The sequence below is a fragment of the Rhinatrema bivittatum genome, chromosome 1 (genome assembly GCF_901001135.1).
Source record: "Rhinatrema bivittatum chromosome 1, aRhiBiv1.1, whole genome shotgun sequence".
Classification (NCBI taxonomy): domain Eukaryota; kingdom Metazoa; phylum Chordata; class Amphibia; order Gymnophiona; family Rhinatrematidae; genus Rhinatrema; species Rhinatrema bivittatum.
In genome coordinates, this window is record NC_042615.1 from 516,818,748 (window position 1) to 516,845,630 (window position 26,883).

The 26,883-nt window shown below is 45.2% G+C and overlaps 1 protein-coding gene across 1 annotated transcript in view; it reads right to left on the bottom strand.

Moving 5' to 3' along the window:
* Window positions 1-1,143: 1,143 nt before the first annotated feature.
* Window positions 1,144-26,883, bottom strand: part of LOC115098861 (transmembrane channel-like protein 2-A) — a 166,448-nt gene continuing 140,708 nt past the window's right edge. The window contains exons 17-19 of the mRNA XM_029615906.1: window positions 20,109-20,187; window positions 8,042-8,165; window positions 1,144-1,484 (exon numbers count right to left, since the gene is read on the bottom strand). Coding sequence (XP_029471766.1) covers window positions 1,261-1,484; window positions 8,042-8,165; window positions 20,109-20,187 — 427 coding nt within the window. The 3' untranslated portion in view covers window positions 1,144-1,260. The remainder of the gene's footprint in view (window positions 1,485-8,041; window positions 8,166-20,108; window positions 20,188-26,883) is intronic.

Sequence of the window (26,883 nt, forward strand, 5' to 3'; positions counted from 1 at the left end):
TATATAATCAGGCACATAGGTGGTATGCTAATGAAAATGTAAAAAAAAAATAATACTGTGATTCTTGTGTTCAGCACCTATGGACTTACCCAAGATCCTCCATTGCTTCTCATCTCTAACTGCTCTATTCATATGTAGCCCTGTTTTGTAATGGCAGATTCAAAGGCCAACCAGATGTAAATACATTTTAAATTTCAATGATTTAGAACTGTGAATCCTTGAGGAGGAGAAAACTCTTCTTTTCAGTGTCCATCAACTGTACTCTTACACAAGTAATGGTTATTCCCAAGGAATTTTACTTCAAATCGAGATAGCAATCAGTTTATACACATTAGATGCTCTTCAGCATGATCAAATAGGTTTACATCCCCTTGCCTTGCTCTTCAGATTAAAAGAACAAACTGTTCACCTGACATATACTCAATCTGGAACGAAAGGCATTCATTTAAGTTGCATTACTATATAACTCCTCAGAGACATGTAGGAAGCATTCTGAACACTGAAAACTACACCAACAAACACGTTTCGTCCTTCCAAGTAAAGGGTGCCAGTGGAATCCTAGCTGCGCAGTTACCTCCAATAGTTTGTCTTCTACCCAACAATGGAACACTCTAGGCTCTTCTACTTTTCCCCCAATGAGCCAAATTCTGGGCTGATTTGGCAATTATTATCCCAAATGGAGTTGACACACACAATACCAGTATCTAGCTGATTCAGTACTTTAAAGATCTCAATCCAAAGGGCCTCTTCAGATGTTCCTGCCTCTGCTGTCATTCTGGCAAAAGTGTCCTCATCCTCATTCTGCTCTCATGTTCAGGGCTCTTTCTCCCCCCCCCCCCCCCCCAGCAGAATTCCTGAACACATTATCTCATCAGGCCCTCTCTATTTGGTTGAAACAGAAGGATCCCCAACAGACCCCTGCTGAGACTTTTTTTTTTCCACTTCCCTCTCAAACTAAGGATGTTTTTTCCTCCTCACCTTAAAGGAACTCTTTTTCCCTGAATAAATCTCTCTAAGAGCCCCAAACTGGACAATCACATTTCTCCTCAACTTGAGGATGTACCGGAGGATACAAAGGTCTGGAGCAATAATAGCTACAGGGCCATACATATAAGCAAGTGTTGACCAAACTGTGTAAGGACAATAATATTTAGACAGAGTATGCACACATATTATTTATCATTTGTGGTTTATTCTAATGAAAAACCTAACACAGAAACGATCTAAAGCTACAAGCTATATAAAATACTAATGCTCTCGCTATCTCCCACCCATTCCAGGTTGGGGTCCACGTGGATAAGCCCCAGGCCTTGAATAACCAGGTAGAAGTCCCCCTGGCTTAGGTCCTGGTGGTCGAGTCACTGCTAACCGTGGTACTGGGGGTGCCAGTACATCTCCTTTATCAGGCTTAGGGTTTGTGCCATTTTTCGATGTATTCTTCTCTTTCGTTGTAGGGTTTTTGTTGGCAGGAGCCATTGTTTTTTCTATTCACAGAAAAACAGTGAACAAAAAACAGCTGTTAAAAGTTTGATGCACGACAAAGCAAGCATAAGCTTTAATTCATTTTAGCAAACTCCTATATCAGGAGAATGTTCTGGGTTAAAGTTAGTCAGAAGTAGCAACAGTAATTTGGAAATTCATTTAAGGAGAACACAGGAAGGATGATTTTCAAAGGAATTTGCCTTATCTATGTAAATCCCTGTGGACTAAAACTGCCCTCCTCCCAGTGGGTAAAAGCATGCAAGCATTTTCACAGTGCGCACAGCTTTAGCTGTGGATGAATGGAGCAAGCCAGGGGCAGGCTTAGGGAAGGCATTTTATTTTCCAGTTCCCATGTATAAAGTTACTTACAGTCTTTGCACCCATAGTAAAGCAGTTTCAAAGTCTGCAGGTGCTTTTGTACTCATTGTTTTTGCTGACCTAAATTTTCAAAGGGAAACTCTTGTTTCTTTCTTGTTTTGTCATATACAAATAATTATATGATGTCACCAAGTGTAATAGGCAATTCCGACTACTCCTAGATTTTTTTTGTTTTTAATTTTTATTTTCCAGTTACACGCGTCCCAGGGCTTTACGCGCGCCGCCGGGCCTTTTTAAAATAGGCCCGGCGCGCGTAAGTCCGGTTACGCGCGTAACCCTTTTAAAATCTGGCCCATAATGTATCTAGATGAAAATGGGCGTTGCTGGAGGTGTTCCAGGGCGAGGTTTAACTAGACCGTGAACGCACACTGGTGCGGATTTTAAAAGGGTTACGCACGTAAATCCTCAGGATTTATGCGTGTAACTGCTCCTGCGTGCGCCGAGCCCTATTTTGCATAGGCCTGGTGACCCGCACAAGCCCCAGGAAGCGCGTATGTCCTGGGGCTTTGTGAAATTGGCGAGACGGGGCGGGGGCGGGACCGAGGCCTCCGGCACAGCGGTTGTACTGGGGGATTGCGATTTCGGAGTGGCCTCGGAGGGAACGGGGAAAGTCATCGGAGCTCCACTAGGGCTTGGCGCGCGCAAGGTAAACAAGTGTGCGCCAGGTAGCGTGCATAAATGTAAGCCGCCCGCGCAGGTTTTAAAATCTGCCCCATTCTGAGCCCAGCTTTCAAAGCTACATGCACAGAGATTTATGCTTGCATTTTATAAACTTTGTAGCAGGAGGGCACAGTTTATAAAATACCTTGCATTTTTGCCCTAAAAGTAAGCCCACAAATTTGAACTGGAAAAAACACACATACTTTCTCTCCTCATTTTATTAAAATATCCATGTATATTTTACACACATAATAAATGTAACAATTTGTGCATAATAACCCAGAATTAAATACAGAGGCAGGTATTTTAAAAAGTGCGTACGTGCTCTGCATCTGTAAATACTTGCACACATACTTGGAATCACAAGTTTGCCAATACTTTCACCATTCACCTAGACCCTCCAGCAATTCAATATGTTCTGCCAGACCTCCCACCCAAAAGCTGCAGATAAAAGACAAGTCCAATTTTAATTGCAGAAGTAAATTAGCAGGTGTAAAACCATACGGCCATGCTTGTTAATGTCTGAGCGTATATGTCTTACAAACTAGCAACCTGTGCATGCACTTTTGAACCTTGCCCCAGAACCTTTATCTCCCTGTTAACTTTTACGCATGACACTGCAAGTGCACGCAAACTCTTGAGGCTCTCCAGCTAAAGTTATGCACATGTCTGGTTGGAAAATAGCTGCTCTAAAGTTATCTGGGTAAAGTTATGCACGTAACTTTGGGTATATTCAGTGGCAGACTTATATGCGAAGGTCCTGCTGAGTATCTGGGAAAAGTCGCACACATAGGGGTAGATTTTAAAAGCTCTGCGCATAAATCCTTCCGGATTTACGCGCGCAGGGCACTTGCGAGCCGGCGGCCTATTTTGCATAGGCCGCCGGCACGCGCAAAGCCCCGGGACGCACGTAAGTCCCAGGGCTTGCTAAAATGGGCAGTCTGGGGGCGTGTCTGTGTTCTGGGGGCATGTCCGTGGGGCGTGTCTCTGGTCCGGGGCAGTCCCAGGGCGTGGCCTGGTCAGCTGGCGAGCGTAACTCCATCGAACAAGGTAGGGGGGATTTAGGTAGGGCCAGGGGGGGTGGGTTAGATAGGGGAAGGGAGGGAAAGGTGGGGGGTGGAGAAAAAAAAAGTTCCCTCCGAGGCCGCTCCGATTTCAGAGCGGCGTCGGAGGGAACGGAGGCAGGCTGTGCGGCTCGGCGCGCGCAGGCTGCCGATTTTGCGCAGCCTTGCACGCACAGACCCAGGATTTTAAAAGATACGCGCGGCTACGCGTGTGTCTTTTAAAATCCAGCTACTTTTGTTCGCGCCGGTTGCACGAATAAAATTACGCGCGCGCGCTGTTTTTTAAAATGTACCCCATAATGTTACCCAGATAACATACCTGATTGCCAGCTCTCTGTATATTGACCTCTTTAGTTTTTAAGGTGTTATGTTGCCAGGAACCTATATATCTTTTCGCATGCATGATGGAAAATAGGCCATCGAGAGGATCGCAGTATAATTTTAATTAAATTCTGTTACGCATTCTGCCATTTAAAAAAGTAACTTTGAAGAAAACAGCCACGCAGGCTTTCTCATGTGCGGTTCCTGTTTCATGGAACCAGATGCCAAATGATTTACACTTGATTCAGGATTTTCACATTTGTCTAAAGAAAACATTTCAAAACATTGTTTCAATTAGTTTTTAATTAATTATACTGAGAATAGGATGTGGCTACTGAATTTCTTTACTTGAAATACTATGTTTTGAGGACTGGGTTTTATTTGACTTATTTATAGCTGATATTTATTGTATTTTTGTATGTATTGTTTGTATGTATTGCTTTATATATATATATATATATATATATATATATGTATGTATGTATTTGTATGTATGTATGTATGTATGTCCGGAACGACCTCCTGCAGTCGAATCGTGTTGTCTACGGCCGGCGCCATTTTGCGCAAAATGGCGCCGGCCATAGACAACACGATTCGACTGCAGGAGGTCGTTCTGGACCCCCGCTGGATTTTTGGCAAGTCTTGTGGGGGTCAGGAGGCCCCCCCAAGCTGGCCAAAAGTCCCTGGGGGTCCAGCGGGGGTCCGGGAACGACTTCCTGCATGCGAATCGTTCTTCTGTACGGAAAATGGCGCCGGCCATACGGCGTATGGCTGGCGCCATTTTCCATACGGAAAAATGATTCGCGGCAGGAGATCGCTCCCGGACGGACGCTCCCGTACGCTCCCGGACGGACGCTCCCGTACGCCCCGGACGGACGCTCCCGGACGGAAAAACGATTTGCATGCAGGAAGTCGTTCCCGGACCCCCGCTGGACCCCCAGGGACTTTTGGCCAGCTTGAGGGGGCCTCCTGACCCCCACAAGACTTGCCAAAAGTCCAGCGGGGGTCCGGAACGACCTCCTGCAGTCGAATCGTGTTGTCTATGGCCGACGCCATTTTGCGCCGCCATTTTGCTCAAAATGGCGCCGGCCGGAGACAACATGATTCGACTGCAGGAGGTCGTTCCGGACACCCGCTGGACTTTTGGCAAGTCTTGTGGGGGTCAGGAGGCCCCCTCAAGCTGGCCAAAAGTCCCTGGGGGTCCAGCGGGGGTCCGGGAGCGATCTCCTGCCGCGAATTGTTTTTTCCGTATGGAAAAACTAAAGGTAGCGCCGGCACCATTTCTACAAGCACCGGAGGTCCGAGAGTGGAAGATCACAGCGGGACCCTTCCTCTGGACCCCAGGTAATTTAAGGCATTTTGGGGGGGTTCGGGAGGGTGGGGGATTTATTTTAAAGGGTCGGGGTGGGTTTTAGGGTTTTTTTAGTGTGCCGGTTTTTTCGCCCTCCCCCTTCCCCCGATTTATGATTTTTTGACGATAAATCGGGGGAATTGTTATTGTATCGCGGCTCTAACGATTTTTGACGATTTAAAATATATCGGACGATATTTTAAATCGTCAAAAAACGATTCACATCCCTAGTATTGCCTCAGTGCCTTTTCTGAGGTAGTTTAGGAAGCGCACAGATTAAACGGCTAACCCACATCCACTGGTTAGTAAAAGAGGTCCGGGTGATTTTGGAGTAGTTTTGAGTGTTTTGTCTAAGTGTGTTTTGTTGGGTGGAAGTTTTGTCTACCCTTCCTGCCCATGAGACAGGGTTAGGGAAGAAGGATTCCCCCCCCCCCCCCTTTTTTTTGTATTAATTTTGGATCATTCATTGCAAAGGATCCCTGTGAATTCTAGCAGAAGGTTGAGAGTGTGGAGAAGTAGCATCTGGAGAAAGGAGGAGAAAGCTGAGTCTCCTGTCATCAGTTTCTGTCATGGAGAAACAGGAAAGAAGAGCTGGGAACATTTTGAGGACAATCTGTGAACCACAGGTATTTGGAAAGGGAGATTAATGAGGGGTAAGCATGACCCTTTCCATTTCATCCTGGGCAGCCTCTCAATCCACTCATAGGAAGAAAGGGGACCCATTGGGAAGGGTCTAATGGACTGCAGACACAGATCAATTTGGATTGTACTATTTGAAGTGATTATGAATAAACAGTAACAAGAAGAAAATGTGCCTGGCGTAAATGAATTACACTTGAACAAGCTGAACGATGCAACTTTAATTTTGGAACCTGCTACTCCTGTGCCCAGTCTGTTTATTGACCCAATACAGAGACTAAGAACCTGAAGGCCAGATTTTCAAAGGGTTACGCGCGTAAAACCTCAGGATTTACGCGCGTAACCACTCCTGCGCGCGTCGCCGGGCCTATTTTGCATAGGCCCGGCGACGCGCGCAAGCCCCGGGACGCGCGTACGTCCCAGGGCTTTGTGAAAGGGGCAGGGCAGGTGGGACCGAGGCCTCCGGCACAGTGGCCGTGCCGGGGGATCACGCGCCGGCACTTGGCCGGCGCGTGCAACTTATTAAACAAAGGTGAGGGGGGGCTTAGGTAGGGCTGGGGGGGCGGGTTAGGTAGGGAAAGGGAGGGGAAGGTGTGGGGGGGGGGGGGGTGGAAGGAAAGCTCCCTCCGAGGCCGCTCCGATTTCGATTTCCGATTTTGGAGCGGCCTCGGAGGGAACCGGGAAAGCCATCGGGGCTCCCCTGGGGCTCGGCGCGCGCAAGGTGCACAAGTGTGCACCCCCTTGCACGCGCCGACCCCGGATTTTATAACATGCACGCGGCTGTAGGGGTTGGAAGAACTTGCTGTTAACTGCATGAACTGGTGGACAAACTGGTAAACTGGGAATGGCGTGGGTGTGCAACCCTTTTATAATCCTCTCTCCCCCTCTCTCCCTCCCTCCATCCCCCCAGTGCAGGATGCAAAAAGTGGGGTTTAGTGCACTGCATGGTAAACTGACCACAGTGCAATAATACTGATGTGAAGCAGTAAGTTACCATGTGGAGTATTAACTCCAAAATAAATTTCCCTAAACACACCCCTTTTTATTAGCCTGGGCATTATCACTGCATTATTAAGACTTTTTGATGAATCTAGGGGAGAGTTAGCAGTTTCCTAATGGAACAAGCTCAGTCTCTGTCTTTCTAGGGATATCGCTCACAGTGTGTGCAAAAAAAAAGTCTCTAACACATACACACACATTCACACACAGACACATACAATGTATGTACGTTCACTGCTGACTGTCGCCTTTTTCCACACACAAAAAAAACCTTCCAGAAACAGAATAAATGGAGAAGAGTGGCTAGGCTATGCTTTCTTCACTTCAGTCTGTCTGCAGATAACCAGTGCAATGCAGTGTACTGACCAGAGTCAGAGAGACAGACAGACACACTCAAAAAAATCAGTGTTCACTGGCTGCTTCTGTGTCTCCAGTTCTATCCAACCCAACGAACAGACAGAAAGTAATGCCTCAATTTCTCTTTCACAGGGAAAGTACAGTGACTGGCTGACGGCAGCAGTTAATATAAAAAAAAAAAAAACCCTTTGCCAATGCCAATATTCTTCTCTCTTTCCTTTTCTAAAGCATTTCTTGGGCTCTAAAAGAGCTTCAGAAAAGCTATTGCAAAACTTAACAGAGATGCAAATAAAAGTTATGGAAAATATGCATTGGCATTGTTGCCTGAAGGCCTAAATTTAAGAATTAGGCAAAAGTGCCACTTTGAATCCTGTGGGAATTTCAAGCTTGCAATGACATTAGAAGCCAGGTTGCCATTATTAGAGTGACACATTAAAAATATAAAAACAGAAAGACCCTCTTTTAAACAGATGCTGTTTTTAACATCACCACCTATGGTAAATGATAATATGTTCATGGTTTCACTTTGTCTGGGTAATTCTATGCCAGTAAACAATGGTTGTAAAGTTACTAGAGCAACTTTGGGTAACTGTAGGGACTTGATATGCAGCTGATATGGCTTTAGAATGAATATACAAATAAAGTTACCTGGACAAATTTGCCTAGCCGAATATCAGTCTCATGAATATACATTAATTTTCTGGGACTGTGCCACTTTCAAACCTTAAATAATATTTAATTTTTCCAATGCCTTTTCAATATGCAAGCTCTGTTTCATGCTACACTTTACCTGTTTCAGCTGGCTCTGTTTTTATGCCGTTTCTTGCACTTGGAGGCAGCAGTTCCTGTAAATCTTTCATTATCTCACTGGTGGTGACGGTGTTGTTCCTTTTGTTCTTTTGCTCATCACGTTGCTTTACAAATGCAAAACATAAGAGTGCACTTCAGAGGTGATACTAATAGTACCTCCAGACAGTATTACCACAAGATACTCATAGTCAATCCACCTTCTGATGAAAATGTATGGTATGGACTGAGATGCCAGCTGGATTTAAGGGAGCTTGAGAACACTACTTCATGGCTGAAAGGATCTGACAAAAAGCTGTTCAGAGTTGATGCAACTACCTCATTTATTTTTCAAATACTGAGATTTGTGCATGCTTACTAGTTCTCGACTGACAATATCAACCATTTAAAAAAATGGATGTGCCTGTGTGATATTATTGATTAGTCATTGGAAAAGCAGGTTGGAACACGGTGATTGTCTCTTGGGATAATGTAGAATGCTGAGGTCAACATGCAGCTGGCAATCACAAAAAGTGGCGATATGAAGCAGGGTGACCATTAGCCCACCACAACTTGACAGCATCTTGACATTACTTTTCATGCCAAGTGATAAGAAGCACAAATAAAACAAAATTCTGCAGGTTTTGTGGCACATGCATTCAGACATCTACAAAGGACCTTTCTCCAGTGGCTAATGCAACAAAACATGTATAATATCTAGGCTTCTTTTGAAATCTGACTCCCATTTTGAACCATATTATTCTGAAATATACATTTGCAATTCAACAGCTTCTCATTGCACCATTATCAAAAGAGTAGTTCTGACTAGCTCAAAAGTATTTTATAATAGATTTATGTACTTCAGGTAAACAAGGTGATCAATCACGAATGCGCCCTTGGAAGCCTATCATATTTCAATGGTAAGCAGTAGGGATGGAGAAACTATTAAACATAAAAATGGAGTTTTGGAGCCCAGATTTGAATTTTGGGCAGATCTGAAATCAATCTGTCCATAGGGAAAAGCATCTGAAATTGAAATGAACATTTACAGACATACATGGTTAGAATACATTTGATAAATTCATTGATTTAAAAAAAAAAAAAAAAAAAAGTGTGAGAATGGAAAGTAAATACATCTGAGGGCAATTTCCAAATCTCAGTTACCCGTGTAAATGGCTACTTACATGGGGGAGGGGAGGGCTATTTGAAAATTTGCCATAGCCCTGAATGTAAGTAAAAGAATACTCATTGTTCCACAGCACACCTACTTTTACCTGCACTGTAAAAGAGGCACATACCCGCAAACACCCACACAGATTTTTCCTGCTTTTTCTGCAGATACATTTTCCAACCAAAACTATACGCAAAGGGGGTAGACTTTTAAAAATTGCACGTGCATGTTATAAAATGCCAGGTTGGCGCGCATCGGGGCCTTTCCCAGTTCCCTCCCAGTCCGCTCCAATTAAGGAGCGGACTGGGAGGCAACTTCCCCTTCCCCTATCCTTCCCTCCCCCTATCCCTATCCTAAACCCCCCCCCCAAAAAAAAAATCATTAACTCACCTTTTGTGCCTGCTTCTGAGTGCCCGCTGTGCCGGGCACTCTAGCCCTGCCCTGACCCTGGACTGCCCCATCCGTCCCCCGTCCCCCCCAAGACCACCCCCTTTCACTAACTTACACGTGTCCCGGGGGTTTACGTGCGTGGCCGGGCCTTTGAAAATTGGCCCGGTGTGTGTAAGGCCCACTAACACACGTAAAACCATGGGTTTTACGTGTGTTAGTGATTTAAAATCTGGCCCATAGTTTTCTCCCCCAACCTTACACCACCCCGGGAATGCTTCCACTACACTATGTATATGTGTCATGGAGCAATGCCAGTTCTTTTACCTGCATACAGGGTGTGCAATTTTCCAAATACCCATGCCCATGGGTAAAATGCTGTTTTACCCATGGAAATGGCCCACTGAAGGCAATTTTCAAAGCAGACTTATGTGCCTAATTTGCATCTGATGACAAAAAGAATAACTCTCAAAAGCTCATTATAGATGTATTTAATTAGTCCAATAAATAGGCAGCACCCATAGCTTGTTTGTTGACCTTTAATTCCAGGTTTAATAAGGAAACCATTGTGCTCTTCTGCAAGTAGTTGAAGGGGGATCTGCGCCCATCCACAAAGAGAGGCCACATCTTGCCAGTCCTCCTCAAAGTTACCTCAGTTCTGGCCATTTTTGCCAGCGGCAGTTTCCAAACCCCTCTTGTAGTCACTCTGGAAATAAGCCATTCAGCCATCTTCTTCAGTATTAAGACGATCGATCACACGATTCACATCTCTAATCAATTGTCCTCATAACTGACAGGAAATAAGCAATGTTGTAAAACTCTGTCATGCTTTAGTATTGATGCTGCCAATCATCAGGAAAAGAAATATATTGATTGGTTCTCCTGAGAAAAGCACTCAAAACACTTTATAATACTGAAGAAGATGGCTGAATGGCTTATTTCCAGAGTGACTACAAGAGGGGTTTGGAAACTGCCGCTGGCAAAAATGGCCAGAACTGAGGTAACTTTGAGGAGGACTGGCAAGATGTGGCCTCTCTTTGTGGATGGGCGCAGATCCCCCTTCAACTACTTGCAGAAGAGCACAATGGTTTCCTTATTAAACCTGGAATTAAAGGTCAACAAACAAGCTATGGGTGCTGCCTATTTATTGGACTAATTAAATACATCTATAATGAGCTTTTGAGAGTTATTCTTTTTGTCATCAGATGCAAATTAGGCACATAAGTCTGCTTTGAAAATTGCCTTCAGTGGGCCATTTCCATGGGTAAAACAGCATTTTACCCATGGGCATGGGTATTTGGAAAATTGCACACCCTGTATGCAGGTAAAAGAACTGGCATTGCTCCATGACACATATACATAGTGTAGTGGAAGCATTCCCGGGGTGGTGTAAGGTTGGGGGAGAAAACTATGGGCCAGATTTTAAATCACTAACACACGTAAAACCCATGGTTTTACGTGTGTTAGTGGGCCTTACACACACCGGGCCAATTTTCAAAGGCCCGGCCACGCACGTAAACCCCCGGGACACGTGTAAGTTAGTGAAAGGGGCGGTCTTGGGGGGGGGGGACGGATGGGGCAGTCCAGGGTCAGGGCAGGGCTAGAGTGCCCGGCACAGCGGGCACTCAGAAGCAGGCACAAAAGGTGAGTTAATGATTTTTTTTTTTGGGGGGGGGTTTAGGATAGGGATAGGGGGAGGGAAGGATAGGGGAAGGGGAAGTTGCCTCCCAGTCCGCTCCTTAATTGGAGCGGACTGGGAGGGAACTGGGAAAGGCCCCGATGCGCGCCAACCTGGCATTTTATAACATGCACGTGCAATTTTTAAAAGTCTACCCCCTTTGCGTATAGTTTTGGTTGGAAAATGTATCTGCAGAAAAAGCAGGAAAAATCTGTGTGGGTGTTTGCGGGTATGTGCCTCTTTTACAGTGCAGGTAAAAGTAGGTGTGCTGTGGAACAATGAGTATACTTTTACTTACATTCAGGGCTATGGCAAATTTTCAAATAGCCGTATTGCAAAATGGCGCTGGCCGTATGGCCGTATTGCAAAATGGCGCCATACGGCCGGTGCCATTTTGCAATACGGCAATACGGTCATACGGCCGGCGCCATTTTGCAATATGGCTCGAATGCAAGAGGTCGCTCCCGGACCCCCGCTGGACTTTTGGCAAGTCTTGTGGGGGTCAGGAGGCCCCCCCAAGCTGGCCAAAAGTCCCTGGGGGTCCAGCGGGGGTCCGGGAGCGATCTCCTACGCTCATGACGTCGGGGGACAGGAACCAAAATGGCGCCGGCTCTACCTTTGCCCTGTCATATGACAGGTCAAAGGTAGCGCCGGCGCCATTTCTATTAACGCAGCTGTGGCCCGAGAGTGGAAGATCACACCGGGACCTCCCCACTGGACCCCAGGTAATTGAAAACATTTTGGGGGGGTTCGGGAGGGTGGGGGATTATTTTAAAGGGTTGGGGTTGGTTTTTGGGTTGTTTTAGTGTGCCGGTTTTCCCGCCCTCCCCCTTCCCTCCCCCCTCCCCCTCCCCCGATTTACGATTTTTGACGATAAATCGGGGGAATTCCTATTGTATCGCGTCTCTAACGATTTTTGACGATTTAAAATATATCGGACGATATTGTAAATCGTCAAAAAATGATTCACATCCCTACAACTGATTGCACACACACATAGCCATCAGATAACCTACTGGGAGTGAAGCCAAGCTTCCACAACTGCAAAAGCTTCCATTTCCTGAATATGCAGTTAGCCTGCAATGCCAGAGGTCTCATAACTAATACTGATATTTAGCTCAGTTTCTAAGCTTCTACTACCATAAGAACTTAATAAAATGCCATACTGGGTCAGACCAAGGATCCTTCAAGCCCAGCATCCTGTATCCAACAGTGGCCAATCCAGGCCATAAGAACCTGGCAAGTACCCAAAAACTAAGTCTATTCCATGTTACCATTGCTAATGGCAGTGGCTATTCTCTAAGTGAACTTAATAGCAGGTAATGGTCTTCTCCTCCAAGAACTTATCCAATCCTTTTTTAAACACAGCTATACTAACTGCACTAACCACATCCTCTGGCAACAAATTCCAGAGTTTAATTGTGCGTTGAGTAAAAAAGAACTTTCTCCGATTAGTTTTAAATGTGCTCCATGCTAACTTCATGGAGTGCCCCCTAGTCTTTCTACTATCCGAAAGAGTAAATAACCGATTCACATCTACCTGTTCTAGACCTCTCATGATTTTAAACACCTCTATCATATCCCCCCTCAGCCATCTCTTCTCCAAGCTGAAAAGTCCTATCCTCTTTAGTCTTTCCTCATAGGGGAGCTGTTCCACTCCCCTTATCATTTTGGTAGCCCTTCTCTGTACCTTCTCCATCGCAATTATATCTTTTTTGAGATACAGCCACCAGAATTGTACACAGTATTCAATGTGTGGTCTCACCATAGAGTGATACAGAGGCATTATGACATTTTCCGTTTTATTCACCATTCCCTTTCTAATTTCCCAACATTCTGTTTGCTTTTTTGACTGCCGCAGTACACTGAACTGACGATTTCAATGAGTTATCTACTATGACACCATGTCTGACAGTCAGGCATTCATGACCACTTCAAGCATGGCCACATCACTGGGGGATGGCTTCTAGGTATGTATGCAGCTCATACCACTTCTACTGTACAACTAACCTTTGCTCTTTTTTCAATCATTATCTAACAGGCCTTGCAGCCCTTCACAAGGATCCCCACGCAAGGTTCATTAAGGCCCAGCAACAGTCCATCTCTACCACTGTTCTCATTTACCTTCTCCCCCACAGATGAAAGAGGCTATCTCCTCATAACCTGGTTCATGATCCCCATAGCATACCCGAGAGTGTGGCAGTGGAGTGCTACAATCAGATCCATTAAGCAGACAGGAGACCTCTTTACTCAAATCTGGACAAATCTGGTGGATGTCTCCTACAGCACCCCACTAAGACCTGTTTTTTTCTAGCTTTCTACATGCTCCATAATCTTGCAAAAATTCATGGTCTGCCTCATTCTGAAGGTCAAGCTCTACAACCCACTGACCCTGATGAGAAGGAAGAGGAGGAGGAGGAAGCTGAATCAGAAGCAGAGCTGGAAGATACTCAATGTCATGTCTATGATGAGGTAGTCTAACAGAGGAATATGCTGATGCAGAGAAATATTTAACATGAGTTAATATTTATTTATAGTAAATATGAGATGTCCTTTATACATAGATAAATCATTGTATATTTGTTTATATACCAAAGGAAGTTTATTTCTGTGGTGGCTACTGGTTTTCCCTGTTGCCAATAGCTCCTTTAGTCTAGCCATGTGACAGCTATATCTTGGGGGGGGGTGGGGTAGGCCTGAGCTCACACTGCTATCTGAGGGCACTGTCATCTCAAAGAGTGGTAAGGGGAAGGACTTGAACAAGGAGCCAGAAGGGAGGGGAGATGGAAGAGAAAATTGAGGTGGAGTCCCAGAAGGGGGAGATGGAGGAAAGCCCTGTGGCAGTCCAGAAGAGGGACGGGGCGCAGAGGCCTGAAATGGCTCCGAAAGGGGAGAGTGAGGAGAGACATGAAGTCGCCCAGACTCCATCCTTTGCAGGAGCAATCCCTGTATGCCCTTGAGCAGGTTTGCAATCCTCTCATTTTCCAATCCTTATAGGCGTTTAAAAACGAACCCTGGTGCTGCCACGGGAGACTGTGCTAGCTCTTCAGGAACCCGTGGGATGGCGGCATCTCCCTCCTTCTCGGGGAAAAGCTGTGGTGCTGCTGCACCTTCATGGGACATAAAGCACTCATCCCCTGATTGAAGCTCTTCCTCTTCCTCCTCCATTCTTGCGCCTGCTGGCTCACCTGCAGCTCTGTGTTCATATCTCCCGCTCCACAAAAGTGGAAGTAAGGAGGAGGCTGGGAACTACAGTCCGGTTAGTCTGACCCCTATAGCAAGCAAATTAACAGAAAGGCTGCTAAAATGGAGGATAGCACAGTTTCTGGAGTCCAACGGATTGCAAGATCTGAGGTAGCATGGTTTTACCAAAGATGGATCTTGTTAGACGAATCTGATCGATTTCTTTGATTGGGTGACCAGAAAATAGAATCAGGGAAGAGTGCTAGATGTAGTGTACTTGGATTTCAGTAATGCTTTCGAAAAGTTTTGTATTGGCAACTTATAAATAAACTGAGCGCCTTTGATATGGGCCTAAAAGAGACTGACTGGGTTAGAAACTGTTTGAGTGGGAGGCAACAAAAGAAAGTGGAGAATGGAATTCACATGGATGAACGAGGCATTATTAGTGGTGTGCCACAGGGATTGATCCTTGAACTAGTTCTTTTCAACATTTTTGTCACAGAAGGATTGTCTTTTTGCAGATGATACCAAATTCTGCAACAGAGTAAGACTGGAATGTGGAAAACATGAGGCGGGATCTAGCGAAGCTTGAGAAATGGTCTATAGTCTGGCAGCTAGACTTAATGCTAAAAGAATGTCATACATTTTGGTTGCAAAAACCCCATGGAGTGGTGCAGTATAGTGGTGAATTTCTTCTAAGCACAAAAGAAGTGCAGGATCAGGGGGTGACAGTATCTGATTATTTTATGGTGGCTAACAGGTGGATAAAGCAATGGCAAAAGCCAAAAAAAAAATGCTTGGCTGCATAGGGAAAGAAATAATCAGCAGAAAAAAAAAAAAGAGGCGATATTGCCCCTGCATAAGTCCATGGTAAGACTTCATTTAGAATACTGTATACAATTCTGGAGAACGAACATTCAAAAGAATATAAAGAGGATGGAGTCAATCCAAACAGTAGCTAATAAAATGTCAGTGGTCTTCATTCTAGAGATGTGAATCGTGTCCTCGATCGTCTTAACGATCAATTTCGGCTGGGAGGGGGAGGGAATCGTATTGTTGCCGTTTGGGGGGTAAAATATCGTGAAAAATCGTGAAAAATCGTAAAAAATCGTAAAAAATCGAAAAAACGTAAAATCGCAAAACCGGCACATTAAAACCCCCTAAAACCCACCCCCGACCCTTTAAATTAAATCCCCCACCCTCCCGAACCCCCCCAAATGACTTAAATAACCTGCGGGTCCAGCGGCGGTCCGGAACGGCAGCGGTCCGGAACGGGCTCCTGCTACTGAATCTTGTTGTCTTCAGCCGGCGCCATTTTCCAAAATGGCGCCGAAAAATGGCGGCGGCCATAGACGAACACGATTGGACGGCAGGAGGTCCTTCCGCGAGGCGAGGGTCGTTCAGCGAGGGTTCAGCGAGGCGCCGGAACCCTCGCTGAACGACCTCCTGCAGTCGATCTCCTGCCGGCGCCATTTTCCGTACGAAAACGATTCGCGGCGGGAAATCGCTCCCTGACCCCCGCTGGACCTCCAGGAACTTTTGGCCAGCTTGGGGGGGGGCCTCCTGACCCCCACAAGACTTGCCAAAAGTCCAGCGGGGGTCCGGAAGGACCTCCTGCCGTCCAATCGTGTTCGTCTATGGCCGCCGCCATTTTTCGGCGCCATTTTGGAAAATGGCGCCGGCCGAAGACAACAAGATTCAGTAGCAGGAGCCCGTTCCGGACCGCTGCCGTTCCGGACCGCCGCTGGACCCGCAGGTTATTTAAGTCATTTGGGGGGGGGGGGTTCGGGAGGGTGGGGGATTTAATTTAAAGGGTCGGGGGTGGGTTTTAGGGGGTTTTAGTGTGCCGGCTCACGATTCTAACGATTTATAACGATAAATCGTTAGAATCTCTATTGTATTGTGTTCCATAACGGTTTAAGACGATATTAAAATTATCGGACGATAATTTTAATCGTCCTAAAACGATTCACATCCCTACTTCATTCTAAAGCATTTGGGAATAGCTTAAAGATAAGGGAGATATGATACAGACATTTAAATACCTCCAAGGTTTCCATACACAGGAGGCAAGTTTCATTCAACGAAAAGGAAGCTCTAGAACAAGAGGTCATGAGATGATTAGTTCTATAGCCAGCTACTCCTCTCAGAGCCCAGCCACCTCTGACAGAAGCCACACTAACACTGCACAGGCACTTCCTTCCGGCTCATCTCTCCACTTCTTAGGGCCCCACCCTAGCACATTCACATTGACTGTTTACTACACAGAATTTACAACTCTTATGGTTCCCTAGGCTCGGCTCCAGAGAAGGGGAAACCAGAAATGATCCATGTTACCAGCTTCCTCCAGGGCTTAAAGAAAAGAAAAGAAAATTAAACCTTGGGCAAGGCTATACGCATCCCTGACCCAAAACAGAACAGCTCCAGATGCAATCCTGCTTGTCCACATAGAATCAGTGCAGCCAAGGCTAGGCTAAAGCAATTGTATTAGGCACCCTAGGCATATCTTACAATATTGCACTCCTGCACCCAGCCCAGCCTCTCCACACACACAGTTAAATTATGCATCTATAATAAGGTTTTACATGAATAAGTATAAAGTATAGTCTTTTGAGGTAAAAATATCAAAACATTTATAATATGTTTACATACACTACTGTGGTACCAACCAGATAACCCTGCAAAAAAGTAAACAAGACACTCAGAAATCATATGATATTAGGCCTACTGTAATGTGTTTAGGGTATAGGTTTCACACTCAGAAAACTAAATTACAAATTACAATACCAAAAATAGCCAACACTCAAATAGTAGAAACCCTACTTATGAAAAGGCAACACTGCAAAACCCCAAAACACTAATGTACTTCCAATTTGGAAAACAGAACAAGCAAGCCAGGCTGCTATAGATCCTTACAAAGATACTATATATTAATAGAATACCTCAATTTTATCATAGCTGTAGCACACAGACCCTCATCAAATACAGGATAAAGGGACCAGAAACGTGCAGTCAAAAATTGAGCTGGAAACTACAATAAGCCAGATTCTGTATGCAGTGCAATAATAGAAAAACGGAAACATTACCATCAGCCAATAAAACAAAGAAATATAAAATATTAGACAATAAACAAAGAAATATAAAACATAATAGTAAAAACAAATAAATAAATACTAACTAAAAGATCAAATATTTCAAAACAACTGAGAAATAGGATGATCCAAAAATTAAAAACTCATAAAAAATTTTAAAAATTTCCCAAACACCAATAAAATATTTCAAAAGAGCAGATTTGAACACCCAATAATTAAAACTAATAATTACAAATAATAAGGATAAAAAATAAGGATGAAAAATAAGGATTAAAAAATCTCCTGCTCTCCATACCTGGAAATATTGATTTCCTGTCATCCTGAAATTGTCATGGATTAGTGAGTGAAGTAACATGAACGAGCATGCTGCCTCTCTCTTACATACTCACCCACATAAGCAGATTCTCTCTCTCTCATACACATACACACACACAACACACAACACACACACATACACAAGCTGCCTCTCTCTCATACACACACAAAAACTAGGGTTTCCAACTGGCTCCAGATTTTCAGGACAGGTTGATCCAATCCTGGTTTTACTCCCCTGCTTGTGATTTTCTAGGGAACATAATAGGGAAATCAGAATAAATCCCAGCATGCAAAGGAAATGCTGGTGCCTAACATCATGTGACCGACTTTATTGGCCCACCAGGGGATGACCAAATCCCTGATAGGCTAATTTGCCCCTGATGCTGGTACCAGGGACTGTTCTATAATGAGGCAGGGTGAGGCGGCTGCTTCAGGCGGCAGAATTTTGAAGCGGCAAAAAATGCCCCTTTCAGAATGCCGCTGTGGCATCTGCCTCACACAACCTGCCCCTGCTATGGCTGCCTCACACTCATACCTGGGAACTCTTTGGATTTGGCCAGAGACTCCAGAATTCTGAACAAATTGCCAGGTCTCCGGGCCAACACACGAAAACTCTGGGTGCCCTGCTGCAGAAGGCTGGAAGAGAAAGGGCCTGGAGCAGCATGCACTCGAAGAAGGAGGAGCATCAGCACCCATGGCCCCCAGAAGAAAACGTGAAGCCCGGTGCTGCCCGGAAAGAAAGACAAGCAGGAGCGTTTCCCTCCTCCGCGGGAAACTGAAGACGCAGGAGGAAGAGCAACAGTGGCGGGTCATGCTCCAAAAATAAAACAAGGGCAGAGCGGGACCGACGCTACTGGGGGATGATGAAGAGGTCGTGGAGCGCATGTTCCACGGGCCTGGGGAAAGAGGAGGCTCCTGTGGCTAATGAGAATTGAGGTGAGAAGAGACAATGAGAGTGCATGTATGTATGGAAGAGGGAGAGAAGTGAATGAGTTTGTGTATATGCATGTATGGGTGTGGTGGAAAAGGGAGAGAGGGGGCAGAGGGGGCAGAGAGGGCAGGGGGGTGGGGGGCAGAGGGGAAGAGAGGGGGCAGGGACAGCAGGTGGCAAAGGAGGGGTGACGCCAGATGGGGGAGGGGGGGGGGCGCCATCTCATCCCTCGCCTCAGACAGCAGATTGCCTCTAGCCTCTCCTGGCTGGTACTAAAAACTAACATCAGTACTCATCTGGGTGCACAGGTACAGATGGCACTCCATGTGGATTGCCAAGTGCCTGACTGTTAGCAGCCAAAGGCAAGCTACCCAGGTTACCTCTTGCAATAGGCTGAGTGTTTGGACACTTGTGGCTTTCAACTTTATAGCTATTGCAAGCATGCCTTAGAAGAGGTAGTGTGTAAAAGAGGCAGTGTGTGGGCATGTAAAAGACTACCATCAGAATAGCAATACTTGTGAATGGAGTCACTAAGGCATGCCCTTTTTTTTTTGCCTTCTGCAGGAGCTGCTTATCTTTTCACCTTTGTTTCTAAACTACAGATGTAACTTAGATGCCCCCAATTTATGCACATATGTGTTGAGTTAAGCACACTACTGGGAATTATCCTGAAAAATTATTCATAGACTTTATCCAACAAGCACAGTTATAAAATTACCTCATATGGGGGTAAATCTGAAACATCACCCATAAGCTATTAGGCAAATATGCACATAAGTTATACCAATTTGCAAAGTGCAAATAAGTCCGCTTTGAAATTTATGCACATACTTTTAAAATCAAAAAGGAATGCACGAAAGTCCCATCCCCACCTAGGCTCTACCCCATGGAACACCTCTCACTTAAGTATGTAATAATATGTGCATGCATGCAGTGTGTATGCACGTAATCTTACATGTGTATCAGTCACACAATTTTCTAAAGGGCTATTTCTGCAGGTAATGCAGTACTTTACCTTCCCTATGACTAACAGAATTAAACAATCCTAAATTCCATGGAAAGTATAAAAAAAACAGCCTTTTGTTGACAAAATAGTTAACAATATCTATGAATTTATTTGCAAAATGAAATTTGCCACAAATCAATGTAATCCAGTTCAATCTGCTCAGGCTTAGTTAATCTTCTATCATCCGTTAGCTTTATGTATATAAAGCATGCTAAAACTGGCCTGCTTTTTCTATGGTGAGAAGCAGTAAAGGAGAAAGTATTGCTTTTGTGTAAGTTTAAATCAAATTAAGTAATGTAAAGACATACCTCCTGCATTTTCTTCTTCAGGTCCAAGTTGGCAGCCTGATATGCCTTTGAAACAGCATTAAGGTAATAAATAGCTAGACTGAAGAAGAGAAAGTTAAATCAATAGGAATTGTAATAAAATATTGTCCCATCTTTGACTTGAACCCTTACCCTTTTGCCTTGGTATCCTTTTTTTTTTTTATTCTGGGTAGATAAAAGCAGAGTTGCTTACCTGTAACAGGTGTTCTCCGAGAGGAGCAAGATGTCAATCCTCACACATGGGTGACGTCATCCGACAGAGCCTGGCATGGAAGTTTGATCTCAAAGATTCTAGAGCTTTCCTCAAGCTGTACTGAGCCTGTGCAACTCTAGCCACCTCCCTGCCCTCCCCCCCCCCCCCCCCCCCCCCCCCCCCCCCCCAGGTACAGCCCCTCAGTCCATGATATAGCTGACACATGGAGAAACCAACTCCCTGGGGAGGTGGGAGGACTGACAACCTGCTGTCCTCAGAAAATACCTGTTTCAGGTAAGCAACTCTGCTTTAGCTGAGGAGAAGCAGGAGGGCAGACTTGTTCATATGGGTGAATCCCTAGCTACAGGCTGGCCAAAAACAAGAAACGGGGGGGAAACCCCATGGTAATTTTTTTTTTTTTTCTGAGGCAGCCCAACCCAAAATTTGCTTGAGGAAAGAAAGGTCTTAGGTTCTACACCTCAAAGAGGCCCGTAGAACAGATTGAGAGACAAAAACCCGCTTTGCACAGCGATATCTGCCGAAGACAGGGGTGTGATGCGAACGCATGGCAAGAAGCCCCACTGTGCTGCACAAAACTAATGTAGTCATTGTTGATGTATAGCAAGCCCTGACATACTCCACTAGGCCTAGATCCTTCCGGGTACAGGAAAGGGCACAAATCAGTAACCAAGAGAAAGAGCTCTTGGAACAAGACCGCACAGTCTGGAGAGCCCTCCAGAAAGAAAACCGTGGTTTACTAGCATCTGAAAAGCAAGAGCAGATTGCCTGTGCACAGCCATGTCTGACGTTTGGCTGATAGTAACAACGGGCATAAATTCAAGTACTTGCTTTGAAGAAGTGGAACAAAAGGCAGGGTCTGTGCAGACCCCATCTGCCAAATGACTACAAGGAAAGACCTGGAGTGGAAACACGAGTGCTGAGGCATGACAGGGCTACACTTCCAGTGGGGGCATCCCATTGTCCTCAAGCACAGTGGTGAGCTGTGAATAAAGCTCATGGAATCCAAGGCACGAAACACCAAAGGCTTTACCACCAGGAATGTGGCCAAAAGCAGGGAAGAGATGGTGTACCGTTCCTTGAAGCCATATTTTAAAACCACTCCCATTCACAACAGGGGCAATTTGGCCTATTGAGGATCGGGCTTCCCTGGGTGGGCCGATCGCTCCCATCACATGGTTTGTTTTTTTTTCAGCTTCTTGGTCAATGAAGAGGAGCTGCTCGGCCTGAAGAGAGGTCTCTGAGGCTGCCATGTGTGGTTCTATGAGGCAGGGTGAGGCGGCCACCTCGGGTGGCAAAAGCTTGGAAGCAGCAAGTATCCCCCTCCTCACCCTGCAGAGGCCGCCTCACTATGCCTTTAGAATTTGAATGCCAGCAGGGTTCCCTCATCTTGCTGGCAAGAAAATCCACTGTGCTTCGAAATGATGTGCTGGCGAGGTTCCCACTTTCTGCCAGCACTAGAGAGAGCCCCATGGTGGCACTTGAGGATCCAGTGGGGCCACTGGCAATTCCCCTGCAGCCAGAGGCAGAAGAAGATGCCCAGTGGTGCCGCCTGCGTTTCACCTGCAGCTGGCAGCAGAAGAGGAGACCCCGCTATGCTGCCGGAGTTTCGCCTGCAGTCGGCGGCAGTAAAGGAGGCCCTGATATGCAGTCGGCATTTCCCCTGAAGCCAGCGGCAGAAGAAGGCCAATGAAGAGATCCAGTGAGAGAAAGAGACTGGCACAGGCTCGACCCCCACACATAAGAAAGAAGGCTGCCACTTCGCTCTGGGCTATGCTGCCTAAGGGAGAAGGCTGCTGCTTCGGGCTGGACCGTGCAGCTGAAGAGAGGATGACTGCTGCTGCCTATACTGAGTGCATTCGAGGGATAGAGTGAGCGGGTGAGAGCCTGTGTGTTTGTGTGTGTGCATCTGTGTGTGTGTGCATCTGTGTGAGGAGCAGCATGTATGAGAACTTGTGTGTGTGTCTGTGAGCAATAGCATGTATGAGAGCTTGTTTGTGTGTCTGTGAGCAAGAGTATGTGTGAGTGTAATAGTACATATGAGAGCTAGTGTGTGTGCATGCGAGAAATAGCATGTGTGGGAGCTTGAGTGTGAACAGTAGCATGTGTGAGAACTTGTATGTGTATGTGAGTGATACTGTGTGGGCCCAAGGAGGCTGCTGCTGCCTACACGTTCCAGGGAGAGAGAGCATGTGTGTGTGAGAGAGAGTGAGCATGTGTGTGTGAGAGAGAAGTTGCGCAGGACAAAGGAGGAAGCTACTGCTTCCTCTATGTTAGAGGGAGAGAGAGAGAGAGAGAGAGCTTCTGTTTGTGCATGTGTGTGTGTGAGTGAGAAAGAGCATGTGAGAGTGAGCCTGAGAGAATATATGGAAGAGAAAGAGAATGTGTGTGAGTAGACAAGTGTGTAAATGTGTGTGAGGAGAAAGTCTATATGCCTTCCTCCTACTCCCTTTATTAATCCGTAACAATCTCAGGATGACTAGAAATTAAAAGTTCCCAGATATGGAAAGCAGGCAATTTTTTTTATCCTTATTTATTTTGATTATTGCATGTTATTTGATGTGTTTTCTGTTTTGAAATATTTTATTAGTGTTTGGAAAATTTTAAACATTTTTAATGAGTTTTTAATTATTGGATATTCTTTTTGTCAGCTGTTTTTGAAATATTTGATCTATAAGTTTTACTCTTATGATGTTTTATATTTCTTGATTTTTTAGTTTGATGTTTTAAATGGCATGGTGATTTTTCGGTTTTTCCATTGTTGTACTGCATACAGAGTGTGGCTTGTTGTGGTTTCCAATTCAGTTTTGGTCTGCATGTTTCTATTTATACTTTATGATCTATTTATTCCATGTTTGGTGAATATTTGTCTGTGTTCTGCATATGTGACCAGGTGAGGTATTCTGCTAACATGTAGGGATGTGTAGCAGCCTGATTTGTTCTGTTTTCCTAATAGGAGGTGTATTGGTGTTTTAGGGCCTGGTAATGTTTGCAGTATTGCCTTTTAATAGGTAGGGTTATTACTGTTTGAGTGCTGGCAGTTAGTGCTGTTTCATATGAGAGATTTACTACATTGTAATACAGTTTACTAAAAGCTTTCTGAGGACCAACATGCTTTACAATAATCCTTATACCATATGGCTGCAGGTATCTTTTTTGCAGAGTTTTCTGATGGGTACCACAAAAGGGCATGTAAATAATACACTTTCGGGCTGATGCAGTAAAGTGCGCTCAGGCTGAGCGCACTGTTAGCGCCGGTTGGACGTACGTTTTCGACGTGCTATTTTTACCCCTTATACAGTAAGGGGTAATAGCACGTGAAAAATGTGTGGCCAACCCCCCCGAAACTAATAGTGCCTGCAACATGCCATTGGTCGGCCCCTGTGACATAGTGAGGGCAAAGGCTATCGGCACCATTTTGAATACTGGCAGCCGACGGCCCGAGTACAGGAGGTCGCTCCCGGACCCCCGCTGGACCACCAGAGACTTTTGACAAGTCTTGTGGGGGTCAGGAGGGTCCCCCAAGGCTTTCCAAAAGTCCCTGGGGGTCCAGCGGGGGTCCGGGAGCGATCTCCTGCACTCGGGCCGTCGGTTGCCAGTAATCAAAATGGCGCTGATAGCCTTTGCCCTTACTATGTCACAGGGGCTACCGGTGCCATTGGTCAGCCCCTGTCACATGGTAGGAGCACAAGATGGTGCTGCTGCTTGGCCCTATCCTGTCTCTCAATTCCTTAGTGTTGCAGCCTCTGCTGTTGCTGCCCTGGCCCTCTCTTGGTGTCCTGGGGCATTGATACTACTGTTGTCTTGCCCCTCTCTTGGTGCCTTTGGGTACTGTTACTTCTGCTGATGCTGTTCCTCTGTCTCAGTGCCTTGGGGAGTTGATACCATTGCAGCTGCTATCTTTTTCATCTCTCAGTGCCTTGCGGTACCGTTGCCTCTGGTGCTGCTGCTGCACTGTCTCTGTCTTGTGTCCTGAGGCATTGATACCATTGCTGTGGCTACTTTTGTCCTCTCTCAGTAACCTTGGAGTGTGGACACTATGTATTTATTTATTTATTTATTTAAAGATTTTTGTATACCACTTATACACAGGTGGAGGTCTAGGCAGTTATAGGCATAAACATACATAATATGGTAATAAAAAGAGAACAAAACTTAAAAAACATAAAATATCAAAGTTGAAAATAAAATAAGACTAAAAATACACTCAAATTGGATGTAAAATTAAATAAAAACATTAACTAAACACCAACTGACTAAGTGGGCAGCAGAAATGTGTAAAAAAAAAAGTGGTTGTGAAAGACATTATTCAGGGTTATTAAACTGAAAAGCAATGGAGCATACATAAGTTTTTAGTTTTTTCCTGAATTCTTTTGGCTTGGTTATAAGTCTTAATGTGGATGGAATGGAGTTCCAGAGCGGGGACCTGCCACAGAAAAGGCATGTTTTCTGGTCGTTTCTAATCTGGCAATTTTGACTGTCGGGACTTCAAGGAGATGTTTATCAATTGATCTTAGGTGATGCCGAGGCTGGTATAAAATGTAATGAAGTACATAACCAAATGAAAGAAGGATTATGGATTAACTTGAACATTTGTGTTAGAATTTTATATTGAATACATTATTTGATTGATAGCCAATGGAGGTTAAGAAGAACAGGAGCGATATGTTCTTTCCTTTTTGTATTTGTTAAGAGGCAAGCTGCAGAATTTTGTATAAGTTGGAGTGGATGGATTTTTGATTCAGGGAGGCCAACATATAAGGAATTACAATTAGAGATGTGAATCGTGTGCCCGATCGTCTTAACGATCGGGTTCGGCTAGAGGGGGGAAAAAATCTGATCGTGGGTGATGTGGGTGATGTGAATCGGAATTGGTTCCGATTCACATTGTTATTTTTTTTGTAGTGAGGCCCAACCCTTTAAAATTAACCCCTTACCTTCCCCCACCCTCCCGAACCCCTCCAAAACTTTTTACGATTACCTGGTGGTCCAGTGGGGGTGCGGGGACCGATCTCCCACTCTCGGGCCATTGGCGCTATTTTGGCTGCCACTCAAAAATGGCGCCGATGGCCCGATAAAAAAAAAACCACCCGACCCTTTAAAAACGACCCCTTAGCTTCCCCCACCCTCCAGAGCCCCACAAAACATACCTGGTGGTCTAGTGGTGGTCCCGAGAGCGATCTCCTGTTCTCAGGCCGTTGGCTGCCACTCATAAAGATGGCGCCGATGGCCCTTTGCCCTTACCATATGACAGGGTATTCGTGCCATTGGCCTGCTCCTGTCACATGGTAGGAGTACTGGATGGCCGGCGCCATCCTTAAAGATGGTGGCGGCCCTCTTTAAATACGGCGGCGGCCATCTTTACGATGATAATAGGTAATAGGCACATTATTGCAATTTGTGCTAATACCAATGCGAAGCACTATCTTAGCACAAATTGTGATAACTTTTTTATACTTTGTGATAAGTGCCAGAATTGATGTATTTCCTACATACAACCACTGGGGGACCATGTTTAAGCTTAGAGAGAGAGTGAGAGTGCTCCTAGCTTAATGCTCTCTCACTAGATAGGTATTTATATCTCTATGGGAGGCCCACCTAGTTACTCACGGTGAGGTTTAGGTATTAGTGTAGGGGTTAGGGGCCACTTTGACATTCAAAGTGAGATGTACGAACAGAACAGTGCTCTCTTGTGAAGATTTGATGACCTTCGGAGTGAGGAAACTCACCCAAAGATGAAATTGGTGCAATGTTCTCTCAACCTGGCTTGATGTTACCCAGATAGAGAGTCCATCAAGCCAGGTTGAGAGAACATTGCACCAATCTCATCTTTGGGTGAGTTTCCTCACTCTGAAGGTCATCAAATCTTCACAAGAGAGCACTGTTCTGAATGTCAAAGTGGCCCCTAACACCTACACTAATACCTAAACCTACCTATCTAGTGTGAGGGCATTATGGCTAGGTGCACTCTCACTCTCTCTCTAAGCTTAAACATGGTCCCCAGTGGTTGTATGTAGGAAATACATCAATTCTGGCACTTATCACAAAGTATTGGTATTAGCACAAATTGCAATAAAGTGCCTAGGTGAGGATACTGAGATGCCTATCTCTCTCCCCCCCCCCCCCCCCCCCCGGTAGGCGCCCCAGTATCCTCACCTTTTTCTCATTTGCATCACACCAAACGTTATGGTGCTTTTGCATGTGTTAAAGGGGTTTTTGCATGTGAAAACGCCTTAACGCATGTGAAAATGCCATATAGCACTTTGATAAATGACCCCCTATGTGCACTAAGTGCAAGAATCACACACAGAAGAATTAGTTGACTCTTTTACCCACAGAAAGCAAGCTGCCCCCTGTTATAGTCAGTTACTGGCCATTCTGCAACAAAAATTCTACTTCTTTCTATATGTTTCTTGCAGACGTTGACACACATTGCCTTTCTGCTGGAAAAGAGAAGTGCAGTTTTACCTTGCTGATATACAGTTAGACTGTAACCCTCTGACAAAGATATTACCATTTCTCCTCCTGCAAGCAGCACAGCTAGGA